A 19,111-nucleotide genomic window follows, 5' to 3' on the forward strand; every position below is an offset into this window, starting at 1 on the left:
TGAAGGTGAAGAAAACTAGGCTGTGCCCTGGTGCTGTCTCATGCTTGTTGTCTGGTAATTTTTTGAAGGTAGTATATATCATCATCACAAGGACACAGGGTGCAGCAACAAAAGGGGAGGCTGGGCATCCCAAGAGAAAGGTGGTTGGCTTTAGCTTTTAATGAGGAGTTTGGAATGACAACATCTGTCACTTTGCCACCATCCAGAAATTATAAAATTGAAAAAGGAAAAACAAATATCTGGTATGAATTCTCCCACAAGAACGGTTAATTCGATCCTACCTGTACAGGCATTGCCCCAACCTCTCACATTGGGATGGTGGAACCTACACTTAAGTAGTGGGTCCCACCCCTTCATTGTGAGAGGTTAGGGCAGTGCCTGTACAGGCAGGGTGAAATTTACCCACAAGAACATGGATTGTCCCACAGGTAGTGTAGGTTCCAACCTCAGTATCAGGTTGGTCAGTAAGCTATGTCCAAACCTAACTAGTAAGCATGCATGTTATCTTATCTTTTCTTTTCTTTTCTTTGCTTTGTGGTGAGTACAGAAGTATCTTTCAATAAGCTATGCCAAAACCTAACTAATAAGCATGTTATCTTTGTGGTGATTACAGAAGTATTTTGCCATTCTATTAGATATGAAATTAATTTTCATTTATGATGAAATTGATAAAATTAAATATCATTAAAAAAAAAAGTGTCAAAGAGCCTCCCACAGTTCGACTCAAATGTTATATATCATAAATACTTTTAAACAGACAGAAAAATACATGAATTATATATTTAAAAATAAAATGTCAAATAAATTCTTTCATAAGTTTTTAAAAAACGTAAACCTCTATAAACTTTCTAAATCTAATTTGCTTATCACTATAACAAATAATTATAGGCATTTTTTTTATTAGCATGGCATGTAAGAGTTCATTATAGCAGGAGAAAGGTGATGAAGATTCATATGTATTTCAATTATGTTGCATAGTATATAATATAGTTAGATTACATGGAAATTATAGAACACTTTCGTATAGAAACCCACCCAGATAAAAAGAAAAAACATAAATATTGTCAGGGAAAAGAAATTCATCTTCTGAATTTTTCAAAAGGAGCACAATCAATATCTTTCTCACCTTCATCATACATATAAGAATAATTTTGAAAAGTTGGAGTTTATTAAGTGCAAGATAAAGTATCATCAAATATATATAAAAAAATAAAAATAAAATAATTTTCTTATATCCTCAAATATAAAAATTAAGCTAGTAGCTACTGATAATTAGTAGAAAATAGACCAACGCAGAACCTTTAAAAATTGGGCCCAGCCCAATTTAAATGGCCTAATAAAATTGGTGTTAGGTTTAGTTAGTGAAAAAATCATAGGGTTGGAAATTCGCACATGTGGTTATTTTGGCTTGGTGTTGTGCAGCCAAAATAAAATAAAGAAAAAAAATGTAAGAAGAATAAAAAAAATGAACACTAATTAATTAAATTAATGTATATGTCGAGAAAGATGCCACAAATATCATATAAAATTCCTAGTAATTAATCTGGATCCAAAAAAATTGAGAGTCAAATTGTAATTCCAGTTCCATCCGTAGAGTTCTAGTAAAAAAAATAAAAATGATTGAATATGATAACATTTAACTTCAAGCTACCGGTCTGATGAGGATGGTCAATATTTGTAGACTCTTGGTTTGGATGAACCTCACTTATTTAAAGGTGGAGTTCATCCAAATCAAGGGTCCTCATACAAAGGACTATTCATTGGTCCACAAATTACAGACCAGAGGATCTCTATTGCGATCCGACCTGCCATGGATCTGGTTGAAAATTTTCATTTATTGTTAGGATAAATCAGAAAACGATCATGACGAACAACTCAGAAATCAAACATCCTATAATTACATATCCCATTTGAAAAAAGCATCTCTATAAATATTCCATAGATAACGATTGAACCCCTTCTATTGCACTGTAACCCAGGGGCAAATAGAGTTTGGTAAACTATAAACACTTTGTTTCAATGATTTTGAAGACCATAATTATCCTTATCAATAACAATGTCTGTTTTGCTTTTATCTTTAACATTCATTATACTATAGCCCAAACTCTATTATTCATTCTCTAATCTGGTGTCATTTTGTTTCTCCGATAACTTTATTATTTTTGTTCTTCGCCTAATTAACGTTTTGGTATGAATGTAATCTTACATTCTAAGTTGTTAGTTACCTTCTTTACCAGTATTCACCTATAATAATGCATACGTCATAAGTTAGTGAATTCAATGAAAAAATCACCGAGTTTATTGCCATTAGAGTTCACTGTAAAACATGAGAATCTTAATTATCATGACCTACAAATCACTGTAAAACTCCTTTTAACACGAGATAGTCAAGACAAACATATTAAGCATTAAAGCAAGTGTGATCACGATCAGGTGGAGCATGGGTGTCCAGTTAGGGAGTGATAGCTTTACAACAATGGGACAAGAAATTAATTCCCAAAGGATACATGTACTTGGAGAAAAAAAACTCACCCCATGATTTACTTCTCTTTGCATAACTTGAGGACGGACTATGAGGGACAATCGGATGGACGTGTAGTCACCTTTTGCTGCGACGATCAGGTGGAGCATACATGCCTGTTGTTATAGTGGTTCTCCTTGTTCCACTTGGAAGAGGATTTTTGATGTTCCTGAAACCAATCAGATGCATTCCCAAGCAAACAACTTCCCAAACAGATGCATTCCCAATAAAAGCGTCATCAGTAAAACTCTTACGGACTTCTCTAATCAGCTTCCCCCGGGTCTTTGTACTTGACAATACACTCTGTGAAACCAAAGTGCTGCAATGTTTTCATTACATCAAAGAGACTGCAAAGTTGCATTTGTAATTGCATGCAATGGAATCAACAAAATTACGACATAAAGAAGTCGTTTCTTTGACTTGTATGTTTCTTTTATACGTAGATGTTTCACTCATTACTTCTGTGAATCTCATGAGTTTCTTAATTAAAACAGCCTGAAATCCGCAATCATTGTAGCAAATTCAAGTCAAGAACACTAATTCTTATTTACAATAAAAGGATACTAGAGAGTCGTCACTTTCTTCAATATTCCAAGGGTTTCAGGTCCTCCACCCAAACCAAATGTCATCATAGGCTAATGATACTTAAACAAGCTTTGCAATGAGGACACCTCCTGCAGCCTTTAGCCTGCAATGACATCAAGACCATGATGATCATGAACCAAAATTGGCTGACTATACTCGCAATTCTTCGGCCTATGATCAAGATTGTACCTCGGTAGACCCAAGCTTCAATGTTAAGCACCTGCTATTTGAATGTTTTTGATCCCCAAAGTAGTCTTGCAGTGGGATTACGGTGATGATATCCTTCAATCTATATGGGATACCATGGAAGGCACCTGTTATTTAGACCAAACTCCAGCAAAAGAGATACAAAAAAAAACTCCAATTCAATGTTGTTTGGAATTTAGATAGACTACACTCTACAGTTAGGCAAGTTCGATCTGTAGTTATTCCCACAGGACATCCTTGCTTTTATTTTAAAAAAAAGGAAAAAAAATTGTTTAAAATCAATTATTTTAAAATAACTGACAAATTGGGTGAGAAAAATATGCTTTACCCAAATACACTCCTTGAGCCAGCAACTCATCTGCTACCTGTCTGATAGTATGCTAACTCTTCAGTTAATGTAATCACAGATTCAAGAACAAGATTATAGTACCTCTTTAATCTAAGAAGGAATATATCAGTAATTCATCCTATAAAGGTCTCCAAGCTCAAGTATCTAGCATTCATCAAAACAGAAATACTTGGGGCAAGCTAAATGCAGTCTTTACCAGTAATAAAACATGGTGGAAGAAAATTGCCATGGCTGAAAGAATATCTAAATTTTGCACGCTTAAGGGGAGCTTCATCATTGCCAGTCGAGGATGAATTGAGAACTAAAACTGATGGATCCCAAGAAGCAACGAGTTCAAGGTTCACCCTTATCCTTGGTAGGTTGAACTCTGACACCATTTGCAGTTTCTTGCACCTAAAAGCAATCGCAGGATTCTCTAATCAAAATCACATCCATCGTCCACCAGTTATTATTAACCCAATAAACTGAATCAATCGATCAGTGTAAACAATGTCTCCTCCACTGAATGGGAGGAAGGTGATCAGGGAGGGTGGTAGTAGGCATAAGCAGAGTAGAAAGTCTGCGCGCAGGTGAGCAGCAGCAAGAACACTGCAGCGATCAAGGAGATGATTGCCCAGGGATTCCCGAAGTATCTGTGCTTTAAGCTCGCCCCCCAAGTGTTCCACCGGTGATTGTAGTACCTGTTTACCCTCTCCGACAGCTCCGACAGGTAGCTGTCGTCGAAGTCGAACACCACCTCCTGGCACAGCTTGTTGAACAGGTCCGCCACGTCGCGGTCGCTGCCCAGCCAGTGCTCGATGATCCCCCGGTAGTGCAGGTAGCTTACGTCCACCTCCGAGTTGATCAGGTTGTTCATGAAGATGACGTAGGAGGTGATGTCTTTGGTGCAGTCCGAGTGGCACTGCTCCAGCGCGATCAGGTTCAGGAACAGCGATTTGGTTCCGTCGTGGATCAGCAACCGCGGGATCTTGAGCACGCCGTCGGCGAACTTGATGTCCCAGAACCGGTCCGTCTTCCGCTTCCGGAACTTGATCCCCGCCTCGCGGAGTTCCGTCACACAGTGGATCAGCTGCAGCCGGCGGCGGTCGGCCACTCGCCGGGTGTGGGACCACCGCTTGATCCAGAGGCGCGGTTCCGGCTTCGGTCCGGTGAGGAGCAAGCTCCGCCGGAAGATGTCGAGGCAATGGAGCCCTGTCTCGGTCAGGGGGTCGAAGGACTCGGTGGCAGCGGCACGGGTGGAGGACTCGATCCTCGCGCGGTCAGCCTTGCGGAGCGGTTCGTCAGTGGGCATGAGGGGATCGAAGAAGCGGACGGCGAGGCGGGCGACGAGGCCGTGCTGATCCGGGCGACCGATCTGGATGCCGAGGAGGCGATCGAGGATGAAAAGAGGCAGCTGGTTCTCGAGCATGATCATGTCCCGCTGGATGCCGTGCATCGTGCTGCGCATCGCGAACACAGGGTCGTTGCGGTCGTACCCGAGGTCGCGGAAGCCCTCGCCGGCGCCGACCGCCACGCCGCGGAAGAGCTCCAGCAGGAAGGTGCCGTCGAGCACCAGCATCTCCACGAACTCGTCGCTGGAGAGCGCGAGGCGGCCCTCATAGCAGGCGCGGCAGCGGTCCTCGAGCGCGCGCGCGGCGTCAAGGTAGAGCCGCACGTCGTGGCCGGTGCGGCGGAGGACGCGGTGGAGAGCGCGCCACTTGTGGCGATCCATGTCGCGGAGGCGGCGCTTGCCGTGGTGGTAAGGCCCAATCGACACCACCTGAGGCACGTACGCCTCCTCGTCGCCCTCGCGGAGCGATTTAGGAACTCGGTAAATGCAGAAGCGAGCCCAGGGGACGGTCGCCTCCTCGTGCCGCGCCTGCTCCAGCTTGTCGCGGATGGAGATGACCCACTCGGACTCCTGCCGATGGGCGACGGCGGCGAAGGCCGTGCTCTCCTCTTCTCCATCCTTGTCATCCTCCTCGGGCTGCTGCTCCTCCGGAATGGGCTCGCCCCGGGTGACGCAGAGCGGCGGCGATGGCGGAGGCTTGGAGGGGGAGCCGGGAGTGCTGGGTTGCGACCTGGGGAGGTTAGCCTGCACGGCCTCGTTAAGCTTCAGAGTGAGCAAGTACCAACTCAGCACCTCTTTGTTGAACACTGCCACCATGGAAGCAACCCAACCCAACTCCTTTGGCCGACAGGTGTTGGATGATTTGTCGCTGAGAAGAGGAGGAGGACGAGGAGGAATTGCAGGATGCTATAGATTACAAGAGGAGGGAAGGGAGATGGACAGGAAATGGCAGTAGATAATTAGACAGAGGCGTGATCATGGATCGAGATGACTTCCATGTCTATGCAACTTCATCTCATCAGCGTGCTCCTTCACGTTTCTGCAAGGATTTGGTCGATACTAATAATAATAATAATAATAATAACGGTTGCTGATAGGGAAAACGGAATGTTGGAGTGATTGCTGAGGCAAATTGGCCCCAATAGGGACCTTCCCTTGTGAACGGTCAAATTTAATGCTGTGACCGGCAAATGTTCTTGTCAAGTTCACGTAGTGGTGTCAATCCCAGTACAAGCTCGCTCGTCCATTTAGCTGAGCTGCTGGATCAGACACAGCCCCCATGAATTTGTTCATCTCCGTCTCTGCAATTGCCGTTGGTGATTGTGGACATGAAGAGAGGCTGAACAGTTCGGTTGTCCCCTGTGGAAGCTTGACAAGCAATTGCCTCTGCTTATCCATATTGGCTCGATGGAAGAACTCAACAAGGTCAGCCAGGAGGAGAATGAGGGAGGTTGAGCTGCCTTATAAGAGTCTTTAGCATAAAAACATTTGTGACAGCGTTCTTTTTTGTTTTTGTTTAAATACAACATCCTCTTTGACCATAATGAAAATAAAGATCTTAGTAATGCACTTCCCTAAGCATGATACTTTATCGGCAGGCACCTGTAATCCATCATAAATTCACCGTAAAGAATGTAACAACTTGTGCATTCATGTCAGTTGGGTCGATGGTGCACTCAGGATAACACAGGCAACAAGAGTACAGACTAGAGCTAATATTTTTAAGCATCTGGTGCAGTAATGGTTCAGAATACATAAGATAAGGTCTCAGTCACAAGTGCAGTAATGGTTCCATTTGGCATCCTAGCAAATTTAGCCTTAATACATAGCAATCGATGTCCCAAGTGCAAGTGAAGGTCACAACTCGCATCAGTAAGGCCTGTACCTCCAATCCATTCTTGATCGGCTGCTTCCACTAGCCCCATAGCCGTACTGCACAAGGAAAAGAACAATTGAAAGCTCAGAGTTATGAATTTATTCTCGCACACATTGACAGTCAGCTTGGAAACAATTCAATCCTCCTGAAAAGCTATTTAATAACAATAGTATACCAAGGCACTCACATCGTCGAAGTCCAGGCTGCCGTAGAGCCTGCCATAGTTTCTCATTGGACCGTAGCCCCCATAGGCCTCAACAGGATCCACATAGCCTCCAACACTAGGACCGGCATCATCAAGAGGTGTAGCTGAGTCTATAGCAACCTACATTATATCAGGTATCATGTAAGGAAGGGACCAAGAGCAATAAATATGTCGCATTTCATAAGCATGCATCAAGAGGACAAGTATCTTCCCACATGAAGCATATAATTGATATCGGAATAGTCAAATTCAGTTAACCATGAACTATAGAGCTGAAAATCCAATTTCAGATTGTCCTATGAAGTACCTCATGTCCAAGAATTTCATGTGTCCTGCGAGAAACACGATCTGCTACACCATCCTCAGCAAAAGTCACAAAGCCAAAACCTCTATGGCCACTTCGCTTGGGATCCTATTCATGGTAAAGCAGGAATTAGAAACATACAGATTTAATTTAATTATTTTGAATATGAACACAAGTAAATACCTTTGGGACATAGACATCTACGATACGGCCAAACCTGCCAAAGTACTGGCGCAGATCTTCAGCATTTGCCTCCTCAGGAAGTCTGCCCACAAAAATCTTTCTGCCAATACCACGTGAAGGTCCAAAATACCCTCCTACATCATACACGATTTGCATTTACAAATATAACAGGGGAATAAGCTGTGTAATTTGCATAACTTCAGATATGAGCATACTTCCATAAGAACCAAAGTGATCATACAGCGTCGGAGCCCCAAGTGCCGCATACCGTGTTGCAGCTGAAATATAAGCATTGTATGCACCATATCCACCCTGTGGCATTCTACTTGGATACCTCACCTCATCGTTCTAAATTGAAATAGAGCAAATACTATTTCAGGCACAACATGGTTCATGCATCAATCATCATTTCAATTAGAAAGCAAAAAATGATTTACCCTTGGAGTAGCCCGGTCAACAACTACAGTAGAACCACCAAGTTCATGAGACTCTGCCATTATCGAATCCACTGCATCTGTTCATCCAAGGAAAATATAGAATCAATTCTTTTAACATGGATACAAAAGCATCACTGACAAGAATTAATACGAATTAACTTATGATAGCATTAATTGGGGCAAACATGATGACAACTTATGAGAGCATACATCCAGTAAAATTACTAGATACGTGGAGTGCATACAAATTATTTGAGAGCTTATAGTCAATCCCAAAAAATTAGGGCAAACATAAATGATAGGGAGTTTCTTTTGGAATGCATAAATTAAAATAGGTGTGATACAGAGAACAACCATGGAACACCTCCAAATAGCATGGTTATCATAATTGGAAGATTCACAATCAGAATCATCCATTTGATTCAGACGGAAATGGATTTGGACCGCATGTCTAAAACAGAATCAATCCAATTTGATTTGAATGGGAACCATACAGTTCGGAATAGGTGATTCGAAATATAAATTTAATAAGAGTGTGTAAATATAAAATAATATAGTGATTTATGTTTAATAAATGTGTTTGCATTGATGAAGCATCGTCTTCAACCATTCACCTATTCACTTCCCATCCTCACGAATCGTTGGCAACGGTTCATCAACATCTTGTTCCCAAGCAAGCATCTCCCTTGGGCAAGATCCAGGTGGTTGAGCGTTCTCAGCAAATAACATGAACCAGCATACCTGGAGGTCAATCACTAGATATCATAGACTCTAGCCTTCTTTGTCAGAGACTACTATTTCACCGGCTTCTTCATCAAGAATCAGACATCTCTCAGTGTTCATCTGTCTTCTTCGCACATCTTCAGTAATCCACAGACCTACCTTTGACCAAACGCCTTCAACAGACAATCAACCCAGTGCACACCCTCACTCCAGCATCCAGATTTCACTGCACGTCCTCAACCTAAACCAGAGTACCAGAAAATCCAATATACCCACATCTTGGTTACTACTGACCAGAAAATCCAAATTCCAACATCCAGATTCCATTACTATCAGACAAGCATTAGACTATTATTCTGTTCAGAAAATTACCAGAATATATATTTACTCATTAGTTTAATAGCTCCCACTTGCTCTTAGACTTAACTCATTTTCATAAATAGTTATATTTACTTTCATGTACCTCATTTAGTACTTCAATTTTTTATAACACATTGTCTATTTGTGGCAATGTGCTATTATGTTTTGTTAGTTTGTCAATCATTTTATGGTGTTAAATAAGATATTCTTATAGATTATAGTCAGGTAGATTTTTTTTTTAACATGAACTTACAATTCACAATAAGCTACGATTCACAAAATCACAATAACAATTCACTATTCTAACCTCAATTTGATAACCTTGCTGGAAAGTACAATGGCACAGAGTTCCTCTTGTAATCAATTGATCTACTATATCATTCACTTTAGATGGAGCAACTAATTGTAAATCTAAGCTCAATGGTTTCAGAATTTAGCTCAACATGAGCAATTTCCAGGACAACCAATAAAGATAATGAATTCGATGAAAAATAACACAAAAGCACCTAACTTGTGAGAAACCACATTATGTTCTTGAATATTCTTCAACAAAGATAAGGTTAATTGAATTAAGCCACATTCAAATGGGGTCAACAACAATTTCATTTTCCAGTTATGTTACTCTCCACTAGCATCACTACAATAGCGAGATCTCTTAAATCATAGTAACAATAACTAAAATTTTCTTTGGTGTCACTCTACCTCAAGCATTTCACCACTGATAGATTCAATCAGTTTAACTATCAAATACATGCATAAGTGAACACATCCGTACTTCTGAGTTTTCCAAGAAATGGGGGCAGTGTAAACCTTTGTCAATCTGATTCTGTCTGAGAAATTGGACATCATCCATAATGAAGAGATTATTTAGCAAATTCATGTATGATTTTTTTTTAAAAAAAAATGAACTAAAGCAGAAAAAGTGAAAGTTGAATCACTTCGGGATCCCCTGATTATAAGAGGAATCATTTGACCCTGAGAGAATCTTCCCTTTCTTAAAAGTATTTTTTTATTTATTTTTATTCCATTTTTTAGCAATCAGTTGATTTATGTTATTTCCAGTCAAAACCTTCTTAAAATATCAAAATTGGAAGATGACTAGAATGAACTTACAGGTGTTTCCTACAGTGAATCCCCAAGCACCCTTAACCTCCATTTTCTTGGGCAGAACAGTATGAAGGGAAGGAAAGAACTGGGAGATTCTTTCCATGTGATTTGGGCCAGAAGAGTTGCTATTCACCTCAATCTCTTGCTAAATAAAAACCAAAAAAAATCCTAATTTTTTTTTAAATCTACAATTTATTTATTTTCTATGATTTTTTTGTCTTTAACAAACAATTTTAGAAACTCAATTGTTCCTTATCTTTCTTTCCCTGTTAAGAACAAAATAAAATCTACAAAATGTTTTCCTCCCAACCTATGGACACACTAGTTTTCTTCCCTCCGATGAAATGCATATTAGGGGAACTTTTCCTTTCCACAAGATTTTATTCCCTTCCCCATTTCTCTCCCTAAGGCATTTGCCTACTTCATAGGAAACACAGACTAAGAGAAGAAAAAGAAAGCTACAAGCAAAGAGAAGGATACTTTACAAGAAGGGATCTCTGAAAGTCCTATTATATTTTTATATAATAAGTTATAAAGAAAGTTTATAACTAATATTAACATAGATATGCTAAAGACTAGGATGCTTTAGTGTGTATTTTTTGACCCATAATATAGTGCACAACACATTTATTAGCGAGTGTTCTGTGATTATAATACCATATAACATTAAGAGATAAATATAATGTAGAACTGAATAAGAATAATAATAAAGTAACTTGGATTAATCTGAAAAATTATTCAACAATGGATTTAATACACAACTATTAGTACAATATCAAATTACTAAGAATATTTTCTTTGAATTAATTGCCAAAAATATTCATGTCGTGAAGAAATTCTATAATTCCATTTTAAAATTTTAAATTTAGTAATATAGAAAATGTAATTTAATTGTATTAATATTTTTTTTAAGTTCAATCTATATTGGTATAAAAACCTACAACTTGAGGATTTTGTTGTCACTGTAAAAGTATTTTATTAAGTCATTTTTAATCTGGTTCCTCTACCAGCTTAAAAACAAAATAAGCATTGCAATGACAGTATAAATGATAGGATAGAATTGATGTATTAAGTAACAGCACTAACTATGTATACAGAGTGTCAGAGACCATCAATTTTCAAATCAAGCTATCTAAGTGAATGTATGTCAAGCCTAGCCAGGGAATAGATAGCAGTTCCTTGGAGAAGCAACTCAGAATCGGGTATGCAGTTCTTCAATACTTAATAAACCGCATGCAGAACAGAGAATATACTTACAGTTAAAAGAAAATAAGGTTTAGCTAAAGGATATTCCAAAAGTTGTCAATTCAACCAAGAACTACAATATCCAATAAACACCAACTTTTAGTTTAAAAAAAATAATCAAAGAAATTAATGAATCAATAGCGTTTTAAAATACAGTCAGTGTAATAACTAGGATTAGAAAAAGAATTATTGTAGAATAAATCAAGCATACATAGATGAAATAACAACCAACAATGTCCCTCCTTGCGATACTAGAAGTGATAAAACTAATTATGCAATGTAGAATCAATTACACAAAAAATAGGAGGAATTTGTATAATACAAGTGCGATGAACGTCAGCATTGCCCATACCTGCATTATCAAAAGTGATAAAACCAATTCCACGATGCCCTTTGGACCCTTGATCCTAGATTGAAAATACAGAGTGAGCAAGATTGTAAATAGTTATCATTCAAACTATGCTAAAAGTCACAAATGCAAGTTGGATCACTCCACAGATAGCCTAGTTCTAACAGCTAATTATATCTCTATCCTATTACACTCACAAAACTTCGCCATCTTATATGTGCAAGTCAAACCATTGCCTAAGGATAGTAATTTGACATAACCCAAAGAAACCATGTCAATCCAGCCTAATTGGAGTTGGTCTACCCCAGAGCATAGTTAAAGTGGGGTAGCAGACGCAAAACTATCACCCACAAAAGAAGAGTAAGATTTCATGCTAGCTCTACCCCCATTTTGCTATGCTTGCCCCATACCAGATTAAAATAAAATATATATTAAATAAAAAGTTATGAAGATGATATACCGTTGTTCCTATTATAGAGACATAAGTTGATTGATCATACTATGGAACTTTGGAAAGGTTATTGAGAGGAGAAAATAAGAGATTGAGACAACCATTTCTAAAAATCAAATAGGTTTCATATTTGGAAGATCGTCCATAGATGTAATTTATTTGATAAGGCAACTAATAGAAAAGAAGTCAAATTTGTATATGATTTCTATTAATTGTTTAAAAAAATGCATTACAGAGTCTCAACAAATATTGTGGTGGATTATGGAGTAGAAAATATCTAGTAATTAAATTAGTTCCGTAGAAGATATGTAATATAATGTTGTCGTCGGTGTTAGAGCTATTGAAAATGTGACAAATGAATTTTTGTAAGTTTACATCAAGGATCAACTATAAGTGCTTATCTTTCTCTATTTTTTTTATAATTCATGTCCCGGAGGTAGACGGCCTTCCCTCCTAGTTCACGTATCTTTCTCCATTAGTATTGTATCAACTAATCAATCATAGTCAAGTGCAATAAAATTAAATTTGAAAGCTTATATTACGGAGAAACATTTTAGAAACTTAAGATAAATAGAACAAAAACTAAAAATACAAATGTAATTACATCAAGAAAAAAAAGTAATGGAATAGAGACTATAGTAAAATCCATCATACAAAATGTTAATGTAGCTACAATAGATGTGTGGAGTTATTAGAAAAGAGAAACTAAAAATGAATTAGAGTATAAGGACAATAGGTGTAATCCTAATAGAGAATAAAATGATAAAAAATAAAAAAGTGATGATATATGGACATCTTCAAAGACAAACAATATATTTCATAGTTAAAAGAGCTAAATCTATAATTGAAGGTGTAGAACTAAGGAGTAGAGGATCATGCCACTAGAATAATGCTTACCCTCTGTTTGGGAGGAGGTGAGTAAAGGGGAGGGAAAGGTAAACATGGGTAAAAAAAATTTTTACACTTGTTTGGGAGAGAGTGAGCCATGAAGGGGAAGGGGAGAGAAGGGTAAAGCTTCCCCTTGCATGCTCGGGAATCAGCGAAATTCCTTACACCCCAAATTGGGGTGTAAGGAAGGGTAAGGAAAAATTATCCCAATTTTATCCTTATTTATATTTTCACATGCAGATTTATTAAAAAAATAAGAGGATATTTTTGTAAATTTATATATTTAACCTTCATTTCCATCCCTTTGAACTTTCTCTCCCTTCCAAACAAGGGCAAGATAAATATATTACTTTCCCTCCCTTCCCCTTCCATCCCCTTCCATTAATGAACTTTACCTCACCCCATCCAAACAGAGGGTTAGTGAAGAACTGCTAAAGGAATCTTTATTACATAACACAGAGTTCCCTAGCATAACTGAACTGCAAAAGTACAGTAGCATTGATACAATAGCTTAGTTTCCAAACTCAACAAACAAAATGAAATGTCATATCAATATGCCATATACCAAAACACCTATCATCAAAAACAAAAAAATAACAGAAAACAAAAGTAAAATAAAATTAGGAAAATCTTAATTTAGATCTAAAACACACTTATAGAAGATTATTCATAGATGCAAGAAGATTTAGGGATGAAAGGTACACGGAAGAAAAAAAAAAGGAAATGACCATAAAATTACAAATGGAGCTCCACAATTAAACAACTTTGCGATCTTTTCTCTCCCCTTATATTTTCCATCCAAGTAATTGGACCCATATAGGAAAGGAAATGCAAAATTCTTCTCTCACCTTTGGCATGTACAGATCTGTTATTTCTCCATAATTTTCAAAATAACTGCAAAAAGTGTGATAAGGTGAATGAAACATTATGTGATGGTCGAATATCTAAAGAAGTTATAAATCTGTTGCTATCACAACGATTCCATGATAATGAGTATACTTACGTTCGGAACATTGCTTCTGTAACTGATGGTGATATCCTAGCAACAAATATTCTAGTGGCTTTCTTTGTTGGTCCTCTCATTTCTTCCTAAAAAATGAAAACCCGTGAAATATGCATAAAACAAGAATATGAAAAATTCCTTGTTGAGCAAATAAGCTAACATAGTACAAGGGAAAGCAGGAAAAAAAAGGAAGAAGAAACATCAAATGTACTTCATTAATTACCTTGGGCGTGGCCACCTTCACCTCAAGAGTTCTATTGCCAAGAACATGCTCAGTATCAAGTGCACACTGGAAGCATAAAAAGCTATCAAAACATGAATAAAATGACAGATTCCAGCAATGCAACACATTGAAGAGCATGCAACTTTTTAATTGACAGTGGATATATAAAGAAATATCCTATCACACAAAGATGTGTAGCATAAAATGCAGCAAAATCAGTGCTGCATTAGAGATACTACGACTTATGCTGAGGGGAACAACCAAAAAAAAAGTGCACGAAAAAAATATGAAGTTTAATGAGCACTTACACAAAAAGCAAATAAAGAATTGCAAGGATGGTATCACAATAACTAAAGGGTTCAAAAAGAATCATAGAGAAACAAGAAAGTTTAGTCTACAGAGTAGTGTCTCCAAAAAGTTTGATTACATTTTAGAAGAAATATGAGATCTCGAAGTGGAGTTTCAACATTGCTATTTTCAGTCTATGACCATTGTAATGCCATTGGAAGTCTCGTTTAACTGCAAACTGATTGTCACAGAACTGACAAGAAGGACCATTTCAAGCTCCTGACTTGAATTCAAACATGGGTGTGTTAAACAATAAATTTCCAAATTCCAGGACCAGAGCAGATAAATGACAAAAAAAAATGTAATCACCTTAGCATCCTCTGCTGATGAGAATGTCACATAGCCAAATCCTCGAGAACGACCAGTCGACCGCTCCTAAATAGGATTGATCAGTTGAAAGGAAATTCAATCATGATATGGGGATAAGTAAAACATCAGAAATTTTTTATAAGGATAGCAATAGCATATATTCTAATAAAGTCCAAGAAAAATTATATAGAGAATTGTAAAAAAGAAAGGTATTAGCATAACATATATTGAACTAATTAAGGATATATACAAAAATATAATGACAAAAGTAAAGATTTAAGATGGAGTAACTAAAGTATTTCCAATAAAGATAGGATTACATCAAGGAACAACTCTAAGTCTATCTTTTTACACTATTTATGAATGAAATCACTACATACATTCAAAACACAATACCGTGGTGCATATTACAGATAATATTATTTTGGTAGATGGAACACGTGAAGGAGTAAATGCTAAATTATAATTTTGGCAGAAAATACTAGAAGGGAAAGATTTTAGCCTTAGTAGAATAAAGACAGAATATATGGAATTTAAGTTTAATAATATTAGACGCAATAAGACAAGTGTTAAGATAGGAGATGATAAGTTGCCCGAATCGAGAACTTTAGGATCATTTTTACAAAACGATGAGAGAGATGTCTTACATAGAATATAAGCAAGATGATTGAAATAGAGTAGAGCGTCAGATGTTTTATGTGACCGTAAAGTACCTCTAAAACTTAAAAGAAAGTTCTACAAAATCGCAATTAGACCTGTTATGTTTTATGAAGCTGAATATTGGGCTATGAGTCGAACACATGAGCAGAAGATAAGAGTTACAGAGATGAGGATGTTAAAGTGGATGTGTGGACATACGAGGATGGACAAAATAAAAAAATGACAACATTAGAGAGAAAGCCGGAGTTGCATCTACGATTTTTTACCAAAAGGAGCGGCCACGTTTCCTTATTTACCAAAAGAAACACCCTAGTTTCAAAACTACCAAAAAGAGCATAAAAACAATGTTATTCCCTTCCTACCCCTCCCGCCAACCTCCTAAATCCCACGATGTTTTTCAAAGCATGGGCCGGGAAAATATCAGGCCCACGCTGGGCCTGGCCTAATATTTTCCATATCAGGCTCAATATGCATGATATAGGAAAATATCAGGCCTAGTGTGGGCCTGATGGGCCTAATATTAGACTAGGCCCGGAGTAGACCTGATATGGGAAAAATATCAGGCCCACCGTGGGTCTGATATGGGAACATATCAGGCCCTTTTTAATCCTGGAGAGAGAGGATGAATTGGAAAACGGCGAGAGAGAGGGGGTTTAGGAGGTTGGCGAGACAGGTAAGAAGGGAATAACACTATGTTTTGTGCTCTTTTTGGTAGTTTTAAAACTAGAGTGCTCTTTTGAGTAAATAAAAAAATATGGCTGCTCCTTTTGGTAAAAAGTCATTGCATCTATTGAGGAAAAACTCCGAGAGACACGTTTAAGATGATACGGACATATACTTGGACGACCAATAAATGCTTCAGTTAAGCGATGTGAAACTATGACAAACACACATATCAAACGAGAAAGAGAAAGACCTAAAAAACTTGGTTAGCAACAATAAAATAAGCTAAAATTTATTTAAGTATAGATAATGATATAGTAGAAGATAGGGATCAATGGTGTAAAAGGATCCAAATAGTCAACCCCACCTAGTGGGATAAGGCTTAATTGTTGTTGTGTTGTTGTAGCAGTAAAATCATTCAGGACAGTCTAATGTTGGCAATAAGATAATACAATAGTACTTCAACATCTCATTAGTTTTCTACGTCCTATTGAAAACAAGTTTTCTCAATTTATAAATATACCATACACAAAAGAGAGAGAGAAAATCCTAGCATATACTAGGCAATTGAAAAAGGGTAAACAGACAAGAAGAAAATAATAATTACCAACCTCCATTTTGACAGGTCAACATTGATCTCAAATATAGTAAACAAATCCTTACCACCTTTGCTCAAAACCTTATTCAAACTTGAATAATATAATAGAGTCAAAATGGCACTTGGTGGAAGTATCAAATTTGTCAGGCAAACATATCAATTTGATTTATATATATTATTTATTTATTTATTTAATAAGACATTTTGGTTTAATAGACACCAATGGCACTAATGGTGTTAAATTGAATCCAGGAGAGCTCCTCTATCATAAATAGACAAATTTGAACTAATTAACAGTCGGACCTTCACAGCTTCAGCAAAATATTTCCATATGCAAAAGTAGATCAAACTTACCTTCATGACCACACAATCATCCATAGGACCAAACTTTGTCATGTATTCCCTCAAACCTTCCGTATCCACATCCCATGGGATTCCAAGAACCTAAGTGAAAGCCCAATGCAATCCGTAAAACTTTCTTCAAAGTAGAAGGAAGTTATAAAAATAGAACAGCTTCGATCAGAAATACTTACCACGAGCTTGTTGGCCATGATGGGCGTAGAGAGTACAGGTCAAGGATAGCGAGAGACGGTATCTCTAACTTTATCGCTCACTTTATCCCTCTCCTCCCTTTCCTTCACTTAGTTCCCTCAAGATGGCTCTTTACGTCTATCCCTCTACCTCTATCTCTCTCTACAGCACTCTCTCAACCTCTCACTCTCCTGCAGAGGACCACACAACGCACAAAAATCGTTTGATTTCATTTCGTACTTCGAATGATGTCCCCTCCCTCCACTTTGGGAGAGAAAAGGAAAAGAAGAGGAAGAGCAGGAAGAAGAGGCCATAGAGATCTCGCGCTCACGAACGCTCTTACCTCGCCGCTCCGCTTCGCTCGCACTCTCGCCTGCCTCCTCCGGTGGCCGAGTTGTCGCCGCCGCACGCTCCCTCGTCCGCCGCTTCTCTCCCTCTCCTCTCTTCTTCGCTACGATTTGGGGGAACGGAAGCAGGTCGACAGACTATTAGGGATTGGAACGACAGATATTTAATCACACCCGTCCATTTACAGGCACGACAATAAAAATTATATTTTTCGCTGCTTCTTTAATTGCCCACAAAGCATCAGTGTCCTTAAACAAATTATTAGTCCTTAAGCATCAGTGTCCTCTCCTTCTCTCAAATTTTTTTTTTATTTTCTTTGTTTTTGTTTAAATTGTAAATTTTTTAATATTATTTAAAAAAATAAGTAAAAGAGATAAGTGATGGATGGTGAGATCTATGAGTAATTAATGTTAATGTTAAAAGGGATATAAATGAAAAAGATATATTGTTATAATAAGTATATGGTAGTAGGTCCTATGTTTTTTGATGAGATGATGAATATTATAATGAATTAGCATTGCGGATGCTCTTGATATGAAACAGAGTTATTATCATAAGATAAGAATTTAAATCTCGATGAAATTGAAAAAAAAATCTCGATTTATTTTCTCACAAATGATTGTGAGGCTGATCTTATGGAACCGTTGGGGTGATGGATTACATCTTTTTCTACCTTAAAAATAAATGATTAGAAAATTCCTTTAATTAGCTCAAAAAATTTAAAACATATTCAATGAGATATATGATGTAAGATTGACATAAATGCTCAATTTATACATAGATGTGCATTGGAAGCACAATTTATATCTTTAATTAACTTTTTCATCATTTTTAAAATTATGATATTTGTACATGAAAAATGATTTCCCTCATGTTTTTTTTACTTGTCTATTCACGAGAGGAAATTAATCTGGAGTGTGCATAGATAGGAAACTATCCATAGCTTAAGTTCGGAAGCACCTTGCCGTCGTGTTTAAAACATAGGAATAAATGTGCATTTTAATTATCATAATTTGTAGAGTTTCCTATGAATTTTTAAAATTGGGTTATTGGACTTTTTTATCTAGTCAACTGCAACGGCATCAAAGATAGCACTAAAACAAGATTAGTTTTGAGTAGAACACTTCTACTTGTAAATATTAAATTTAAAGAGTTTGGGTAAAAGTGGTCTAAATTTGTCTGATTTTCCCGTTGGTAAGACTAGTGCCAATGCAGTTTTAAAAGATTCATCCGATTCCACCCCCATGCGATGCTTGGGAAAATCAAAAGCTAATGAACGTTGAGAACAAATCTAGTGGAATCAGAAGC

At 37.5% G+C, this 19,111-nt stretch overlaps 2 protein-coding genes across 2 annotated transcripts; both read right to left on the reverse strand.

Moving 5' to 3' along the window:
- Positions 1-2,313: 2,313 nt before the first annotated feature.
- LOC122002380 (UPF0481 protein At3g47200-like) lies at positions 2,314-6,471 on the reverse strand. Its single transcript, XM_042557529.1, has 2 exons — positions 3,296-6,471; positions 2,314-3,209 (listed from the first exon to the last, which is right to left on the reverse strand). The coding sequence occupies exon 1, from the start codon at positions 5,806-5,808 to the stop codon at positions 4,183-4,185; it is 1,626 nt and encodes a 541-aa protein (XP_042413463.1). The 5' UTR covers positions 5,809-6,471; the 3' UTR covers positions 2,314-3,209; positions 3,296-4,182.
- Positions 6,472-6,611: 140 nt separating this feature from the next.
- Positions 6,612-17,974, reverse strand: LOC122002381 (heterogeneous nuclear ribonucleoprotein A/B-like). The gene is made up of 14 exons (XM_042557530.1): positions 17,799-17,974; positions 17,458-17,646; positions 17,279-17,368; positions 15,004-15,069; positions 14,347-14,412; positions 14,124-14,209; positions 13,969-14,014; positions 11,785-11,839; positions 7,998-8,074; positions 7,776-7,908; positions 7,561-7,694; positions 7,381-7,485; positions 7,056-7,193; positions 6,612-6,924 (listed from the first exon to the last, which is right to left on the reverse strand). Exons 2-14 carry the CDS (start codon positions 17,473-17,475, stop codon positions 6,862-6,864), a joined length of 1,077 nt encoding a protein of 358 aa, XP_042413464.1. The 5' UTR covers positions 17,476-17,646; positions 17,799-17,974; the 3' UTR covers positions 6,612-6,861.
- Positions 17,975-19,111: the final 1,137 nt, after the last annotated feature.

Source organism: Zingiber officinale, chromosome 7A, assembly GCF_018446385.1.
Source record: "Zingiber officinale cultivar Zhangliang chromosome 7A, Zo_v1.1, whole genome shotgun sequence".
NCBI classification, from domain to species: Eukaryota; Viridiplantae; Streptophyta; class Magnoliopsida; order Zingiberales; family Zingiberaceae; genus Zingiber; species Zingiber officinale.

Bases quoted from the DNA above. Each gene is read 5' to 3' on its own strand.
- LOC122002380 (XM_042557529.1), bottom strand. From the start codon at position 5,808: ATGGTGGCAGTGTTCAACAAAGAGGTGCTGAGTTGGTACTTGCTCACT.
- LOC122002381 (XM_042557530.1), bottom strand. The intron at 14,413-15,003 runs GTGATTACATTT...TTATGCTTCCAG, and splicing joins CATCAGCAGAGGATGCTAAG to TGTGCACTTGATACTGAGCA. The intron at 7,909-7,997 runs GTAAATCATTTT...ATTTCAATTTAG, and splicing joins TTGACCGGGCTACTCCAAGG to AACGATGAGGTGAGGTATCC.